The sequence below is a fragment of the Pan troglodytes genome, chromosome 3, assembly GCF_028858775.2.
Source record: "Pan troglodytes isolate AG18354 chromosome 3, NHGRI_mPanTro3-v2.0_pri, whole genome shotgun sequence".
Lineage (NCBI taxonomy): Eukaryota > Metazoa > Chordata > Mammalia > Primates > Hominidae > Pan > Pan troglodytes.
Genome location: NC_072401.2, coordinates 85,116,591 through 85,136,474, shown reverse-complemented (window position 1 = coordinate 85,136,474; position 19,884 = coordinate 85,116,591). Strand labels below are relative to the sequence as shown.

The 19,884-nt window shown below is 33.1% G+C and overlaps 1 protein-coding gene across 2 annotated transcripts in view; it reads right to left on the bottom strand.

The window, feature by feature from the left end:
• The window catches only part of GABRG1 (gamma-aminobutyric acid type A receptor subunit gamma1), an 86,639-nt gene extending 67,488 nt beyond the window's left edge, over positions 1–19,151 (bottom strand). The window contains exon 1 of one of the 2 annotated variants that reach the window (XR_010156621.1): positions 18,907–19,103. Coding sequence is in view for 1 of the 2 variants with exons in the window: in XM_526775.6 (XP_526775.2) it covers positions 18,907–19,010 (104 nt within the window). In the remaining variant the exon portion in view is untranslated. Of the gene's footprint in view, positions 1–18,906 lie in introns of both variants that reach the window. The other variant, XM_526775.6, reaches the window with a different exon arrangement.
• Positions 19,152–19,884: the final 733 nt, after the last annotated feature.

The window sequence follows — 19,884 nt, the reverse complement described above, 5'->3', positions numbered from 1 at the left end:
AAATGTCTATTAGGTGCTTATTGTGTGCTGAGCATCCAGCATTTCTGGATGCTGGGGATGCAAAGATGACTAAAGCAGCCCCCAGAAGAAAGCTCATGGAAAATAGAAGCCTTAAGTATTAGTATTAATCTTTTAATGGTAATGTGGGATTTGTACAAATCCTTACAAATCTTTGAGCCACAGTTTCCTCATCAAACTTTTAAGGTTTATATTTCTGTAAACCCTTAGGTAATGAATATATATTAAACATTACTGGATTTATAAAAGGTAATTCAGAACTTCCTCTTGAAAACGGTAAAGTGGGCACGCTATCCTTCCTTTTTCAGAAATCAACCAAAAGTAGCAAGGAGATAGAAAACCAGATTCCCAAACTCCATTTTTTATAAGCAAGGAGACTTCGGAAATCCAAAGCACAAACAAAGAGAAGGAAGCTGGCAGAATGATACTTGCTAATTAAGGCCTGGGCAAATTATTGATACAAGATCAACAAACAGATGCACCATTGGCAGAGGTGGGTGGTCTCTAAAACTGACTTGCGAAAGAAAATTAAAGTGAAAAAGAAAAAAAGAAAACGAAAAAACCAAACTGGCTTACAAAAGAAAATGAAGCAAACGTCAGTTTGCTGAGGCTGATGGAAGAATGATACAGATAAATATAAACACTACTGTTTTTTTGTAATGTGGTAGAAGACAGTCCCAGCACTCTGAATAGCCCTATAACTTCATATCTTGGCTGCCTGTACATTTAGGAGATTTGGAGAAAATTTGGAAATTATTTTAAATTACTAGTACATGCAAAACAAAGGGGATGTTTTAAAAGGACAATTATTTACTTGAGGGAAAAATTTTTAAGTTCAGAAAAATTGTTATTACACTACATAACATGATTCACCTGTAACTGTATTTATACCGCCATAATTAATTTGAATGTCCAATATGGGTTGGATCAACATCACACTATCTCCAGACACATAATCCTCCAATTTTCTAAAATTACTTACCTGTATTGATAAATAGGTAAGCAGTTAGATAGATAGATAGATGGATGGATAGATAGATGATAGATAGATAGATAGATAGATAGATAGATAGATAGATAGATAGGTGATAGATATTCTCTACAAGTTAGTCGGTGTATGCACTTTCCTTTGTATTGATTGTTTTTTATCATCAAAAAGCAAAACAAGTGAAGGAGTCCTATTTCAACCAATTAGATGGCTAGAATTATTTTCTTCTCCAGGTTCCAGTAGCTCTTTACTCTCCTTCCTGAAATGTCTAGTTTTATAGGCACATTTGAGTATGACCACCTACTGAACTACACTGTGACCTGGTATGAAAGCAATCAACAGGCAGGCTGCTTAAGCAGGTCTGTTTATACTCCCAGGTCCTTTCTCAGGCCAAGTTGTTTAGAATAGGGTAGACACCTGAGCCCCAAAAGGTTAGCCAGACTTTCATTCCTGACAGTGGAGAATTTTAATCAATAAATGCAGCAATAGCTAATTTGTAGTGCAGCCCGTTGGCATAGCTAGAGAAAGAGAAGGAATTTCTGTCACCAAGACTGCCCCATCCCCAGCTTTCCTGATGTTTGGTTGATCAGTCCTTCACTGGGTCCCAGGGGATACCCCATAATTAGTCATTTATGTATTTACATTGGTTTGCTTGGTTTGTCTAAGTGCAATTTTGTAATTTAAAATGAAAAGAATCTTATACAACAAAAGACTTTGACAAAGAGTTAGAAAAGCAAAGACATTTTGCCATTGTTTTATTTTGCATTGGTAGGAAATGAGCAGATTTACTTCCTCAAAACATAATACAGCAAGAGCACTGTTAATAACTCAAATGTACATAAACGCTCATAGCTTGAACACAATGAATGCTTGGTTCTACTCTGCTCAACTGAATTAAGCTCAGGATGGATAATATGTTAAATTCAATAATTAGGTATATGAACTCCTCTCACCTAACACCTCCTTTCCTTGTGACATATCCTGACTTTAGAAACAGTTCATTTTCAGTCATTTTTTTGGTATATGAAATAAAACATGTGGAGGTTACTGTAAATTTTTTTTTCGCTGGGTCATTAAGCTTGATATGAAAAAGAATCATGAGTGAGGAAGAATCTGGCATGCATGGTCACCTAATTCATCTTTCCAGCTCCAAACGCAACTACATTTACTCATTTTTTTAATTAAAAAAATTGTGGGTACAAAGTAGGTGTATATATTTAAGGGGAATGTGAGATGTTTAGATACAGGCATGCGATGTGAAATAAGCACAGCATGGAGAATGGTGTATTCATCCTCTGAAGCATTTATCCTCTGAGTTACAAATAATCCAATTATATTCTTCAAGTTATTTTAAAATATACAATTAAGTTATGTTGACTACAGTTACCCTATTGTGCTATGAAGTAGTAGGTTTTATTCATTCATTCTATTTTTTGTACCCATTATGTGGTTTTACAATTGTCTATTGATCTTTTCTCTACTCTTGAATATTATTTTCTTTTCACTTGTCATTAACTAGAAACTCATTATAGTTTGCCATTTATCAGCAAAAGTTTTATGAAATCATATAAATTGAATAATATATATGTTCCTAAGGTAATACCTTATAATAATGTACACAATGCTTTATTTTTAACATGATTATACATCTTACTATTTAATATTTTAATGCAGTCATTCTAAATTCTACACACACAAATGTACATGTACACCATCCTCATTGTTACTCAGTTCCTTCCTTTCTTGTTTCCTTTCCTTCTCTTCTTCTTCCTCCCTGTCACCATTCCTCCCACCTCATTTCCCACCCTCTTTCTTTTTCTTATTGCTTCCTATCTCCCTCTCTTTTTTTCTCATATGTGAATTATGATGGTGATACTAAATTATATAATTTTGAATCATTAAATAGAAATGATGATTCTCTTGACATTGCCTTTGGAGATATCAGAAATCCTATCTTATTTTAATTTATTTTCTTCAAATATTCTGTTAACTTGTTGTTACTCTACAAAAATCTCATGTTCTACAAACTTTCCAACTGAACAATACTTCTACTCAAAGCTTTGACATTTAAAATACATTATATATATGATTATTTTTAAAATTAGACTATTATCAGAATACTATTCTACAAGTGGTGACATAACGACTATAAAAAGAAGGATCAATAATAGAATAAGTATTTACTTACGTATTTGGTAAAATGTTTATGTATATGTGATAGACAAAAATCTATGCTAGAGGACATATGACAAAAAAGGGAAGGTAAATCAATAGATTTCCTAGCACATTCTGCACATTTTAAATATTTGTCAGAAGGAACATTAGAAATACAGAAAAATTATTATATTAGTAAATTGGAAATACTTGGGAAATATTCTGTATAAATGATGGTAATAAGTATGGAATGAAAAAATTCTAAGAAACATATAGTATTGGGGAATTTTTAGCTAGAAGGGAACATGAATTGATACTCTTTTCATGCACATTTCTTAAGCCAGGAAACAAGCATTATGGCCTGTCAGGGTCAAGCCAAATATGAAAAAATTCTGCTTAGTAAATTTTTGGCACATACATTCAGTTTATATGTCACTAAATCTCCATGTGAGAAGTGGTGTTTTGCACAGCCACTTGAACTAGAAATTGATTTTGTTCAATTCACATTTGCTTTGCTTAATAGAGTCCACTCATTCATCAGTCAAGTAGGAGCAAAATGTTGACTTTCTGTTCTCAAGAATCTTAAAATTTGTTCAAAACTAAAGAAATTCACTCACTCACAATGATCTAATGACAGAAGTTTTGCGCTAGGATTCTGAACATATTAATCCTTACCACTATCCACGAGTGTGGAGTCCTTTACCACTATCCTTACCACTCTCCATGAGTGTGGGATTCTTGTTTTGTTTATGGATGCATCTCTAGTGACTAGAGAAGTGATGGGCACTAAGTTAGCACTCAATTATTATTTGTTGTATGAATGAAAACATGAATGTGGATTTTATAAGGTAGGCATTTTACCCTAATTTTATAAGTGAAGATCACTCAGTTTCTGAGAGATTTAAATAACTTGCCAAAGTTCTTACTATTAGTAAGTGGCAAAGGAAGAATTTATCACAGGTAAAATTCATCAGGAAGACTCAAATTATTTTAAAAAGTCTCCTTTGGGTTTCTTTAATTCTGCCCTTGCATTGATAACATAGTCTATTATCAATACAACACCCATAGTGATGTTTTTAATATACAGATCTTGTCATATCATATCTATGCTCAAAACCCTGGATCTTAGTTGGAGGGTTTTCCATATCTCTTAGGATAAACAGTGTCTCCTCAAGTTTTTAGAATACTTTCAGTAGAATTGGTACCAGGTTTTCTTTGTATGCCTAGTAGAATTTGGCTGTGAATCCATCTGGCCCAGGGCTTTTTTTTGGTTAGTATTTTTTTTTAATACTGATTCAATTTTGAAACTCAGTGATGGTCTGTTCAGGATTTTAATTTCTTACTGATTCAATCTTGGAAGATTGTGTGTTTCCAGGAATTTATGCATTTGCTCCAGATTTTCTAGTTTGTGTGCATAAAGGTGTCCATAATAGTATCAGAGGATCTTTTATATCTCTGTGGGATTAGTTGTAATGTCACCATTGCCATTTCTGATTGTGCTTATTTGGATCTTCTCTCTCTTTTTCTTTGTTAATCTAGCTTTCAGTCCATCAATCTTGTTTATCATTTTAGAAAAGGTTTCACTGATTCTTTGTACAAATTTTTGTGTCTCCATTACATTCAGTTCTGTTCTGATATTAGTTACTTCTTTTCTTCTGCTAGTTTTGTGGTTAGTTTGTTCTTATTTTTCTAGTTTCCCCAGGTGCGATGTTACATAATTAAATTGAGATTATTTTAACCTTTTCAGGCCCACAGTTAGCATATAAACTTTCCTCTTAACACTGCTTTTGCAGCATAACAGAGGCTTTAGTATATTGTGTCTCTGTCTTCATTTATTTCAAATAATTTTTTGATTTATCCCTTACTTTCATTGTTTACCCAAAAGGCATTCTGGGGCAAGTTGCTTAATTTCCATATAATTGTATGGTTTCAGGAGATCTTCTTGGTATTGATATCTGTTTTTATTCCACTGTGGTCCAAGACTATAGGTGGTATGATTTTGACCTTTTTGAATTTGGTGAGATGTGCTTTATGGCTGAGCATGTGGTTGATCTTGGAGTAGGTTCCATGTGCAGATGAGAAAAATGTATATTCTCTGGTTGATGGGAAGAGTGTTCTACAGATATCTGCTAGTTCCAATTGGTCAAGTGTCAAATTTAATTACAGAATTTCTTTTTTACTTTACTTTTCTCCTTCAATCTTGCTAATGCTTTCAGTGGGATGTTGAAATCTTCAACTATGATTGGGTGACTGTCTAAATGTTTTTGTAGTTCTAGATGTATATCTTTAAATGTAGGTGCTCCAATGTTGGGTGCACATAAATTTAAGATAACTGAGTCTTCTTGTTGAATTGCACCCTTTATAATTATGCAATGCCCTCCTTTGTCCATTTTTACTGTTGATGGTTTAATGTCATTTTATCTGATATAACATAGTGAACCTGCTCTTTTTGCTTTCTGTTTGCCCAGTAAAACTTTCTCTAAACTTTTTTTTGAGCTGATGGGCATTACTACCTCTGAGACAGGTGTCTTGAAGACAGCAGATGGATGGGCCTTGTTAATCTATCCAACCTGCCACTCTGTGCCTTTTAAGTCCTCTCTAACTAATTTTAAAAAGCCAGCACCACCCTAATACCAAAACCCACCAAAGACAATGAAAAAAGAAAACTACAGGCAAATATCCTTGATGAATATAGATGCAAAAACCCTCAAAATAAATACGGCAAACTGAACCCAACAGTACATCAAAAAGTTAATTCATCACAATCAAGTAGGTTCTATTCCTGGGATATAAGGTTGGTTCACCATATGCAAATGAATAAATGTGATTCATCATATGAGCATAATTTAAAAAAACACGTAATCATCTCAATAGATGTGGAAAAAGCTTTAGATATAATCCAACATCCTTTCATGATAAAAACCCTCAAGAAACTAAGACTTGAAGGAACATACCTCAAAATAATAAGAGTCATCTATGACAAATCACAGCCAACATCAAACTAAATGGTCAAAAGGTGGAAGCACCACCCTTGATAACTGAAACAGGACAAGGATGGCCACTCCTACCACTCCTATTCAACGTAAGACTAGAAATGCTAGCCAGAGCAATAAGGCAAGAGAAAGAAATAAAAGGCATCGAACAGAAAAAGAAGAAATCAAACTATCTCTTTTTAGAGAGTGTGTGATTCTATACCAGGAAAATCCCAAAGAACTCCACCAAAAGGCTCCTGGAACTGATAAACCACTTCATTGTAATTCAGGACACAAAATCAATGTTTAAAACTCAGTAGAATTTCTATACGAAAATAATGTTCAAGCTAGGAGTCAAATCAAGAATGTAATCCCATTTACAATAGCCACAAAAATAATACCTAGGAAAACATGTAACCAAGGAGCTGAAAGATCTCTACAAGCAGAACTACAAAATACTGCTAAAACAATTCAAAGGTGACTCAAAGAAATGCAAAACATTTCAAGTTCATGGATTGGAATAAACAATATTATTAAAAAGGCCATATTGGACAAAGCAATTTACACATTCAATGCTATTCCTATTAAGCTAACAAAATAGTTTTCCATAGAACTAGGAAAAACTATTCTAAAATTCATATGGAACAAAAAAAGAGCCCAATAGCCAAAGCAACTCCAAGAAAAAAGAACAAAGCCAGAATCATCACATTATCTTATTTTAAACTATATGAAAAGGCTGCAGTAACCAAAACAGCATGGTACTGGTACAAAAACAGACACATAGGCAAATGGAACAGAAGAGAGCCCAGAAATAAAACTGCACACCTACAGACATCTGATCTTCAACAAATTTGGCAAAAATAAGCAATGAGAAAAGGACTCTCTATTCAATAAATGGTGCTGGAATAGTTGGCTAGCCATACGAAGAAGACTGAAATGGGACCCTTAACTTGCACCACATACAAAAATTGACTCATGATAGATTACAGGTTTAAATGTAAAACTTCACACTGTAATAATCCTAGAAGAAAACCTAGGAAACACCATTCTGAATGTCAGCTTTAGGAAAGCAATTATAGCTCAGTCCTGAAAAGAAATTGCAACAAAAACAAAAATGGACATGTGAGACCTTATTAAACTAAAGAGCTTCCGCAGAGCAAAAACAACTGTCAAAGAGTAAACAGATAACTTACATAATGAGAGAAAATATTTGCAAACTGTGCATCTGACAAAGATCTAATATCTAGAATCCACAGGGAACTTAAACAATTGAAAATCCAACAAAATAAAACCCCATTAAAAGTAGGAAAATACATGAGCAGACATTTTTCAAAAGAAGACATAGAGGTGGCCAACAAACATAGGGAACATATTCCACACCTCTAAACGTCAGAGAAATGCAAATCAAAACCACAACAAGGTATCCTACACCAATCAGAATGACTATTATTGAAAAGCCAAAAAGCAACAGATATAGACTAGGCTGTGGAGAAAAGGAAATGCTTATACACTGTTGATGAGAATGCAAATTAGTTCTGCCAAAGTGGAAAGCAGTTTTTAGATTTCTCAAAGAACTTAAAACAGAACTATCATTCAACCCAGCAATCCCATTACTGGGTATATATCCAAAAGAAAACAAATCATTCAACCAAAAAGACACATGCACTCACATGTTCCATGCAGCACTGTTCACAATAGCAAAGTGATAGAATCAACTGATAGGTGCCCATTAGTGGTGGACTGGATAAAGAAAATGCGGTACATAAACACTACATAGCCATAAAAAAAGCCATTAAAAAACAACAAAATTGTGTTTTTTGCAGAACAGAAAAGTAAATACCCCATGTTCTCATTTGTAAGTGTGAGCCTAACATTGGGTGCTCGTGTACATAAAAGACAATGGGGACTATTAGAGAGGGCAAGGAGGTATGAGGTAAGGGTTGAAAAACTAACCATTGGGTACTATAATTCGTATATCGCTGATGGGATTATTCCTACTTCAAAGCTCAGCATCCTGGAATATACACAGGTAAAAAATCTGCACATGCATCCCTTGAATTTAAAATAAAAGTTGAAAAAAAACTAGCTACACGGCTACAAGTAACTACAAGGCCCCCACATTATGGTCTTCCACTTCAAATTCTTATCTCCCCAACCCTCACTTGGCATGACTGAAAGCTTCACTCACTTATAGTATTTGTTCAAATATTATTTAATCATTGAAGCCTGTCTGATCACTATTTGCTCTTCTATCCAAATTCCACACCTCCTTGCCCAGCTTATTTGTTTCTCTATGTATTAGTCCATTTTTATACTGCTATAAAGAACTGCCCAAGACTGAGTAATTTGTAAAGAAAAGAGGTTTAATTGACTCACAGTTCAGTATAACTGTTAAGGCTTCAGTAAACTTACAATCATGGTGAAGGCAAAGGGGAAGCAAGGTACCTTCCTCACAAGGCAACAAGAAGGAAAGGTGCTGAGAGAAGGGGGAAGAGCCCCTTATAAAACCATCAAATCTCCTGAGAACTCACTATCACGAGAACAGCATAGGGGTAACTGCCCCCATGATTCAATTACATTCACCTGGTCTCTCTCGACACTTGGGGATTGTGGGGATTACAATTCAAGATGAGATTTGGCGGGGGGGACATGAAGCCTAACCGTATCACCATAGCTCTAATTTAATTATAAAATCCTATACATAAATGATAAAGGATGGAATAGTATTAACCCATTAAATTATATTTGCCCATTTGGACAAAAAGATAATTTTATAAGTTCCAATTTAATATATTTATGCTTATTGTTTACTGTGTATTTCTCCCTCCTGAGTGCCAACTCCAAAATGGTAGAAAGTGTTTTATCTCTAGTTCATGGACATATCACAGGTTTCTAGAACAGCGTCTGTCACACACAGGGTTTCAATAAATATTCTTTAGTAAATAAATGTATGTTGTCTCCACAGGCCCTATCTGTGATCTGTTGTTCATGACAAGTTAGGTAGTATTTATTTACAACCATCAAACACATTTTCATAAACACAGTATTTCAGGGAAAAGTTCCAGAAAAGAAACGTATAGGTTCTAATCTTTCTGAGTAGAAGATACAATATACTCTATGTCAAAAACTGTAAGAACTAGCTTTTCAAAGGGTAGGAAAAATCACTGATTTTAGACCTAAAATCAAAAAGTAAATAAATTTTCTCTCTTTTTTGCCTTCATGTTTGAGCTACTAAACCCTTTTGTAGAAAAGTTCCTTTCTAGGGTTGTAGCTCTGAATAATTTTTCACTGTACAAAAGCTGTAGAAAAGCAAAATAAGTAAAAGACTGATAAATAACAGCATTATAGATTTAAACTTTCAGAATTTTATTATATGTGCAGCTGAAGCAAGCACTAAACCTCCAGAGTTTTAAAGAGGAGAATTGATAATCCACTCAATTCTATGATTATTTTATGAGCACAAAGGAAAATACAGTGGAACCTATCACTTAACATACATAGAGAGATGCTTTGAAAACTTGAAATGGCAGAAGAGAACCAAGCCTAGAATATTAGGTAACTGTGTCCTGTATGCTTCCAATCTGTCCTGTGGTTAACTCTACCATGTAGTTAATCATATTGTATCTTAATTAATTACTTATTTATTTATGACCCTCTCTAAGCTTTAAGCAATTTGAAGGTATTTAGGTATTTAAATACCTTAGAGCCAAAGGTATGTAATGTGATACCTCCAGCACCTACTCCCAAATCTGATACATAGTTTGTGCCAAATTTAATAAAAATCAATGAATAAGTAAGTGAACAGAAAAAAAATTTTAGATCCTATTGTGCTATTTTCAGATAAAATTACCATGAATCAAGAACATAACTAAAACTATAACTGTGGTCCTTAATTTAAAAATTATGGTAGATAACCTAACATAAAGCTAATTTAAAAAACATACTAACTTTCTAATACCAATACAAATTCATCAAAAATAAAAACAGAAGAAAAAAACTTACTCATTTGACAATGACAACACAGCATATGAAATGATTAAGCACAACTATAACAGGGAAGGTAAATGTCTTACGTGAAGAAAACTAAAAACTTTACTGAGGAACATAAGGACAGAAAAAATAAAGACAAAGTAAATATTTTGCCTATAAAATATTGTTAATGTATGATTCCTAAATTTTTGATGCATTTAATACAGGTTTAATCAGAATCTAATCTTTTGTGTGTAACAGGTTAAAACCATTAAAATTAAGTAGCACAATCAACATGAGAGTTTATAAGATACTATTTAAAAAGGGAATTCTTAGATGGACTTTTTCTGGCAAGAATAAAAAGAAAACAAAATAAAGTTTCTGTAATTAAAACCTTATTGTGGCAATAAATAGTGAAAACAAAATTAAGCTTTCAAAATAAGATCCCAAATATATAGATGTATCCCAAAAATACAATATATGATAAAAGTGAATTATCAGTTTAGAAATACAAGAATTATTCAGTAAGTTGTGTTGAAATGCGAATTAGCTCTTTTAGAAGAAAACAAAATTAGATTCCCACCTTACACAGTAAATTGATATATATACCATGGCATTAGGGAAAATCATTTTTTTCTTATGTTTCAACAACAGCAACAATTGAAAATATTTTCAAAAAGCAAGTAAAGAAAAATAAAGTTGAGTAAAAACTCAAACTGTAAAGTAAAATTAATTTTCTGTCTACAGACCAGAGCATGAATAAGATTATACATCAATGGTTTTATAATTTGAGATGTGAAAAATTGATTTAGGAGAAAGAAGTAAAATGTGGCTTCATTTATAGTCTATTTTATATGGTTTCCTTGGTAGGGCTGAAGATACAGATCTCTTCAAAATTACATCTAAAATAGGAAACAAATAGCAATTTAAATTGCTTTTAGCACTGTGTATCTCTGTTACTTTCAAAAATGAGTCTGGACAATTGCCAATCATATCAGAGCATAGTTTATTTATTTAGATTCAATATAAGATTAAACATAAGATAGCTAATGAAGAAGAGTAATATCAGAATACATTTAAAAAATTAATTGGTACAGTGGCATGTTTTTAGAGGATAAAAAAAGACAATTATAAAACAGATTTTTTTCTTAATGCCTTTGGCTATAGATTTGAAATTTTTGTAGCTTTTTGATTGATTTTTAATAAAAGAATAAATACTACAAATAAAACAGTATAGCTTGCCAACTTTTAGATTTTTGTCTTTGTTGTTTATTTGTTATGTTTAGCAGGCCAACTTTGTTCCTCAAAGCAGAGTTTAGAAAACTACGAACCACCCATCCAATGAAATCTTCAGAAGGCTGATAAATGCCCAGAAATTGTAAATGTTATTTTGTGACCATTTCTATGTGAGTGCTTTTTGGAGTAAGAGAAAGAAAATGTAATTTTTATTATAGTCTATTTAAAAAATGAACACTGAATAGACAATATATTGAAATTATCATTGATTTCTCCATTTTTAAGTTCATTTTCATAGTGCCTGACAGAACATAAGTTAGACTTAGAAAAATAATACAAATCGTGGTGACATTCACACTCTCTGAGACTTTGGGATATCTATGCTTCAGATACATTCTTCAAGGCTGCTAAAAATATTGCAACATGGAGGCATTATATTGAGCTTATTAAATTATAAAACATATTAAAAGACCTTAAAAGTGGAAGAAAGAAATTGGAATTCATACCTCTGAAGGCAGAAACATATATATTTTTCTAAGCCTTGGGATCTGAAATGAGTGTCAAATATTTTAATTGACAAAAGATTGTCTTAGACTATTCACTTCAAAAACTAAGAGAATACAAATAAGTGAATAGAAAAAGCAAAACAGTCCAGTCTACTCTAGTAATGACAATCTGATGATTTTGGAAATGAATTGTTACTAAGAAATTCCAGAGACAAATATACATTCATAAGCCACCTGCAGAGGGTAACAAATTAGTTTATAAAATACAGGCATCTGAATTAATACTTAAGTTCAATCCAGCCAACAGGGCTACTCAGGGCTAGTAAATATGGCTCTTTTCTGGAACAGGTATTCTTTACTCAACACACTCTATTACACGTGCTGGAAAATTATTATTATAATTATACCCATCTAGGATGATCAAGAGGTGAATGATATCCCTGTACTTAAGCATACTGTACCTAATGTACAGCCATTAGTGATTGTTCTAGAAATCTACCTAAAGATTAACCTAGTGGCTAGAACCCTTGATTCTAGCAGTCTTAAAGCCATCTAGAGAAACAAATCACATCTTGACATGACTATTAAAATATATATTAAACTCACTATTTTATAATCATAAACTTTCTGATCCTATATTCTAGCTATAGGTTGGAGAGCAGGGTCTATATTAAGTTTACTTCTGTATCTCTATTGCATAGCACAATCTCTATTACTTTTTAGTCACTTAATATTTGTCTAACAAATAAGGAGAAATGTCAAATCTCAGAATACATTGTTTCTGGGAGGAAAAGATTTCTACATTTCAGGATTTCAAAATTAAACTAAATTATATAGCCTTCAATAGGATGTTTCTATTTTAATGCCACATCTTACACAACCAGAGTAAAGGTTCACCTAAAAGATGTAGGAAATCTATATACAAAAAATTCTACCAAACTGTGAGACTCTACCTTTGGCACAAGATGGTAATGTTATCTCTGTCTCTCTCTCTCTCTCTCTCTGTCTCTCTCTTTCTGTCTGTCTCTCTTTGTCTCTCTCTCTCTATATATATATACACACATATGTATACATATATACATATGTATACGTATATACATATATAGCTGTATATATATACACATGTATATAGCTGTATATATATACATGTATATACATATACATATATACGCATGTATATACATATACATATATACATACATGTATATACATGTACATATATACATACATGTATATACATGTACATATATACATACATGTATATACATGCACATATATACATACATGTATATACATATATACATACATGTATATACATATATACATACATGTATACACATGTGTATATAAACATATATACACATGTGTATACATATGGGTGTATATAGATACATATATACATGTGTGTGTGTATATATATATATATACAGCTACAGTATAATATGCCTTACCCTTATCCTCAACCCCCTAACAGAACATATAGCCTACCCTTTCCTCAGATGTAAGGATATATATTACATATAGATCTATCTATCCATCTACCTACCTATCTAGATGTATATATATCCTTCACTCATACTGACCTGAACTTATGCCTATGACAGCTGAGAACATACAATATTTTCCCAGAGTTGCAACTGATGGCAACTTCTTTATTGCTCCCACTGTACCTCCTCTAGAATTCTGAGTAGCAATTACAGCATTTTATTGTGTTTACTTGTTTATGTTAATATGCTATCTTGACACAAACTACTAGAGTTTATGTTCATTGAGCAGGAATTCTGATTTCTGTATCCTGTTCATCTAGCATATAATATATGTCCTATTTATGCTAGTTGAACACTATAGGGCAATGACTTTGTCTTATTTACCATTATTACCATTATATCTAGTTTCCAGAACCCTGCTTAACACACAATGGGCACTGAGTAAATATTGGTGGAATGAACGGTAGTGCTCAGTGAGTATTTACTGAATGAATTAATAGCTAAGGCTATTTCTTGAAACATCGGACTTCAGCTGGCTAAATTATTTTAGTACTGATAGACTTAATGAAATGTTTGAAAATAAAAAAAAACTATAAATTTAATCTACCTCCTACAGAGCCTGAGAACGCACTAACAAGTTTCTGCTTAAACATGTCTAGTGATAAGCTATCCATTACCATGTTAGATAACTTTTGTATTTGGAGAAAATCTGCCTTCATTTAATTTCTACTACTTGGTTATGGTTTGTCTACTACATCTATACATAATAAATTCAAACATGATTATATATAGCATCCTTTAAAATAAGATAACCATTCAATTCCTCAGTAAACTTATGTAAATTAAAAAGATTTGCTTTTAAGTTACAGTTGTGTGTGTGTGTGTGTGTGTGTGTGTGTTTGTCTGCATCAAGTACTTCAGTGTGTCAAAATTTTCTTTAAAATCATCTGGCACTACCCACAATACTCCAGAAAGTGTGTGATAGGTACAAAGTAGATTTTTCTGCTTAATGTGATTTTATCAATGAACTCACAATTTACTGTAGTATCTCTCTTCTCTTCTCCTCTTTTTTTCTCCATTTCTTTTAAAAAATTTATCAACAGTAATGTTCATTGTTTTGACTTATATTGCATTCATAATCTGAGAGATGTGGTAGTTAAAAATGGAGGCAGGGGTATAGAACACAGGGATTTAAGTTTTGGTTTCAGCACCTATCAGCAAGATGACCTTTAATAAGTTCACAAAAATGTTTTTTCCCCTGTTTTTCCATCTGTAAAATTGAGAGAATAACAATATCAAGGCTATATTCTTCTTCTTCTTCTCATTAGGTAATTTGGCTAAGTATAATCTTCTAGGAGGAATACTTGACTTCAGATTTGAAGACATTTTCCCCATAGTCTTCTGGTATTGCTGATGAGAAATCTCTTGGCTCTTTAGTTCTTTTTCTTGATTATGATCCATTCTTTCAGTATATCTTCAAAAATTTAGGCTCCTCTGTTTATCTTTAGAGTTCTAGAGGTGTATTTTTAATTTTGATTAAAATATATTTTTTTATTTAATTAGTGTCATAAATCTAGGTCTTAGCCATGAATAAGTATAAGCTGCATTTAAAAGACATTTAAAAGACTTAAAAGACATTTAAGAACACACAAGGATCCATATATTTCACTCTATTGCACTTAAAACCACTTTAGCGAGGCTATATCATACTAGAATAACTATAATTCCACAGAATATGTTATGACTTTCTTTTCATATAAAATTTTAAGTGCTAGTTTCTTTGCACAGATTTTCTTTCTTGGAAATTTCATTTCTGGAAATGCATACGACAACTCCACACTAATGAAGATTTTCTGCCTCAAGGAGTTGTCTGAAATCACTCCAGTGAGAAATGGTGGAGCTGAAACTGGAATTTAGATCTGTTGGTAAAGGCCAGGATTCTCACTTGAAAGCCTGCCCATATGTGAATTACTCTCTTGAAGCTCATTCTTCCTTTTCTTTCATGGCAGTCATTTATCATATTTTGGTAATCATTTTCTCAGTATCTCCAGAGTCATTTTTCATTTTTTTTTACTCTTTCTTTTCACCCCTCCTTTGGGCCTCCACCTTCATCCTTATATTCTTACATTCAATTAATCTATTTAATATTTGAATGAAATATCAAACATTTCCTCTTGTTCCTTAGCCATAAGTGTTCTTCATAGTATAGAATGGAAGAAAGATACTGATTGTTTGGATAAACTAAAAGACTCTGTACACAGGGGTTTTATCAATTACGACGTTTGCATTTTAGCTTCAAAAATCATTTTCCTCTCAGTCTTTTGCATATTTAACTATCATGGAATATCTTTACTTAGTCATTTGCTTTTCATGTTTGAATGGTTATCATCAACATTTTATTACAAATTTAAGCCAAAAATCTAGACACTTAAAAAATTATTCATTCATTACTACCCACACAAAACATACTACTGAAATTGCTTGAAAATAATATATTTTAAAAAGCAAGTTTATTCGAATATTTTCAACCGGGCAACTGAATGCCACATAGTATGATTATTGACTCATGGAAATTGTTCTGAAAAAAGAAAATTGTGATTTTTTCCTGGAGCTCTTTCAATATATAACTCTTAGTCAAGGCTTATTGTAGGTTACTTTTGGTAACAGCTAAAATATCTTTTTAAATTCTTTTTAAAAACCTGATTATAACTAGATTTTTTTCATCATTACAAAGAAGTTAAATCAAGCTGAAGAGATTCTAAAGAACTTGTCAAGATGCCAAAGAGTCTCCTAGAGAATGATACACAGGAACCATGACTACAGTTTTAGTTACAATGATAGGATAGGTTTTCATAGTTCAGCAATAAAAAATAAAATAGTGTTTCTCCTCTATACTGTTGATGGAAATTAATGAGGAAACTAAGCGTTACAACTGATTAAATACGAAAAAAAATGCTTCCAATTTGGGAAGTCCCCAAAATAGATGACTTTCAAGATATATTTTGGAAAGCATATAAAACACTAAAATGCTTACAAATGAACTATTTATGGTTAGTTTTGGAAGGGAAAACTAACCAAAAGAAAGGGAAAGGGAGAGAGAAATACGATCGTACATGATTTATACATGTTAGCATCTGTTACCTCCAACTAAATATTAAAAAGGTTAAAAAGTTCACCCAACTGTAGCTACTTTATTTTACTTATTTTAAAAGAATGTTCATTGCAACATTATTTTTTAAATTTATTTTTTAGCAAAAGCATGCTTTATTTCCTTTTAATTGCTATATTTCCCAACTTGGTCTCATAGAACCCAATGGAGAAAGAAACATGTTCTAATAACATTCTCATGGTTTGCCTACAAAAGTGTTTCTGTGTCAAACTTTTTCCATTCAATGAAGAAAACAGTATATGATGCATCTTAAAGAAAGCATGCTTACATTTGCCTTTTATTGCTAGCTTTCTATCTCATTCTTAAAAATTATGTTTTTAGGGGGTACTTTGAAATGTATAACATGAACTGTCATAACTGAGGCCATAAGGGCTAATTAGAACAACAGCTTATAAATATATCTTTTAATGTATATTTATTCACTGGACAAAATAATCCAGGTTATCTACATTACTATGATAATAGAAATTATGTGTTAACTGTACAATACCTTCCTCACTTACACATATGGTTAAAAAGTCCATAGTATTCACACTTAGAATTTCCCTCTTGAAAAGTACTTAGATAAAACAGTGAAGCAACCATTGACTTATTTCATGTTTCAGTTCAAATCATAGATGTATTGAATGTGAAACTCTTAAGAAATCATATGTGGTCTAGTATCCTTCATTTCATAGATGAAACTGTGTTCAGAGAGGTTAAAGGCCCTTGACACATGAGATCATGTCTCCAGGCTGCTAAACCTGTACTCTGTCCCTTCAGCACACATCTCTTTAATTCTGGGAGCTTGATGTAATTGGCTCTGGAGCCAATTACAATGATTGCAAATATTCCCTAAAACAGAACATGTTTATTTAAAATAAAACATCTCTTGGGATAGATAATATGCTCTTTACTAAGCAGCTTGCCTATTTGTTTGAAAGGAAAACTCGTATAAAATGATAAAAGGTTGTTATTTCAGAAAACTACTGTAAATCTGTTTTTACTTTTGTAATATTATGATGTATGTGTATACCTAAATATCTTTTATAAAATGCTATAATATATTCAAAGAATAAGCCATTATGACACAACATATACAAGAAATAATTCATCCAGTATTATGTTTATGTTCGTGTGAAACATTTAAGAATCTAAGGGAACAGGGTTAAAAAAAAAAGAGAGAGAAAACTTCAGTCCTACAAAAGCACTAACTGTCAAAAAATTCTAACAGGTCTAATATTACTTAGCATACTTTAATCCAATCTCTATTTTCTAAGAGAAAATATACTTGTTCTATATGCTGGTGTGGCAAAAAAATTCACTCTAGCTTTACACTTACGTTTATAATAATAATTCATTTTAGCAGTGATACAAATAGTTATAAAGGCATGTTTCTATCTTCATAATGATTGTACTCTACTTTTGAATTCTATACAGTTACTTTTTTAATAATGTAATGATAAAAGTACATTTATTTGAAACAAGTTGCATGGTATGAGTACCATGTCCCAGACCTTTATAAGTGTCTATGTCTTAATCAACGTATTTTAGCTCAAGTCACCCACTACTCCTACATATAATCGAAGAATGATACCTGAGCATTTTATATGTCTACCAGAATGACTTAAACATTTTACTGAAAGGTATTCCAGTCCAGTTTTGTTTCTGTTAAATTTGAAATTTGTGATCAGTGACACTTTTCTCTCTCTCTCTCTCTGTCCCATACACACAAACACACACACACACACACACACACACACAGAGCCAAGACATTCATGTGGCCACACATTTTTAATTACTGATGGACAGCCAATTTAAAAAAAAACACTCAAAGCTGCTTCAAATTAAATATACACGGTTAGTTTTTACTTGGATACTATACATTTTTAATGCTGATAGATTTGTTTTTAGCCAGATTTACAATATTTCTTGATGTAAAACACTGGTTTGTTCCAGAAAGTTACCAAAAACGAGGAAAGGGGAAAAGCAATAGCAGTAGGTAGAAAAACATCATACATATCATGCTGTGTAACAACAAGTTTCTGAAATAACTTTGTTTTTAAAATGCAGAATCATCCAGAAAGTTCATCGGTGGCATTCATTCAGTAAATTTACTGGCAAAGTCATTTCTACTCCCCCTCACTCCCTCCCAGTAACTCAACCTTCATTAGTTCACTAGTTCACTAGTTTATACTCTGCTTGAAGTCAAAAACAACTGAACCAATCTCATGCTTCAGAAATATGTTACTTTCCTTCTATCTGAGAATGAATAGATCTAATCAGAAAATAAAACGATAGTAAATACCACATATGTGTTAGGAAATGCAAATTAATTACTTAAAGTGGAATAATTTTTAAAAGAAAGGGGAATAAGGGGAAAGGGTTAGATAGCAAAGAATAGTTTTAAGCCCCTGAATTTACTCACCAGTTTCCCAAATGCAGGGTCAGTAACAAGAAGACCAACCTCACCCCTCTACTTTGACTCCGCAGAAGAAAAGGGGAGAAGAGAAAAGCTTTCAAAGGACCCATCGGAATCGCTTTTTTACGTGTGCTGCACTAGCTCAATTCTCCCAGCCAGGACTTTTCCTCCCACCTCAGCAGCAGCTGGCTGAGTACAGAAGGGAGAGTGTGGAAAGGCAGTGCACCTCCCAACCAGGTAGGATGCGACTCCCAGCAGAATTGAGCCAGGGAGCCAATCAGGCCGAGAGGATGGTGGCATAAATTATCTTAAAAAGAGTTGAGCCAATCAGTAGTCCAAGGAGGCGGGGTTCTCCTACTAGAAATTGAGCCCAGTAGGGAAAAGGGCTCCCTTTTTCTAAAAGAAAAACAAACCTCTTCTCCCTCGCAGCGGCGGAGAAACGTTTGAGTGGCCTTGAACAGAATCCCTCCCTAGGGAGAGGCTGCCTTTCTCCCTCCCTTCTGCTCTTCCTCTTGTCTGACTCTATTTCGGGGCGACTGCCTCTTTCCTCTCCCGCGTTCGGATTCCAAATCTGTCTTCCAAGAGAGACCCGTGGGAAGCAGGCAGTGCCTAATTGGTTTTCCCCAGGTTCGTGAGGATTCTGTTAATTTGTGTTAATCATTTTGTTAATTTTGTGGGTGGGGCGGTGTCTCCTTTCTCTTTGCAGATCCAGCACCTGGCAGGATGCCCCGCACAAATGAGCACTCAGGAGATGTTGAATATATAATTGAATGAATGAATGAATGAATGAGCAGGCTCCATGCATTCCTGGTCACCACGTTTGCTCCCCCCAACCCCCTTCCACCGCCTTAATAGTGAGAGAGGATATGCAGTCTTCTTCTCCCGCCGGGCACCGAAAGATGACACTAATGAATAATGCCAGGCAAGAACTATCTCATCTTACAAACACAAAAACAGAAGTCTGATTTTATAAATGTTGTCTTA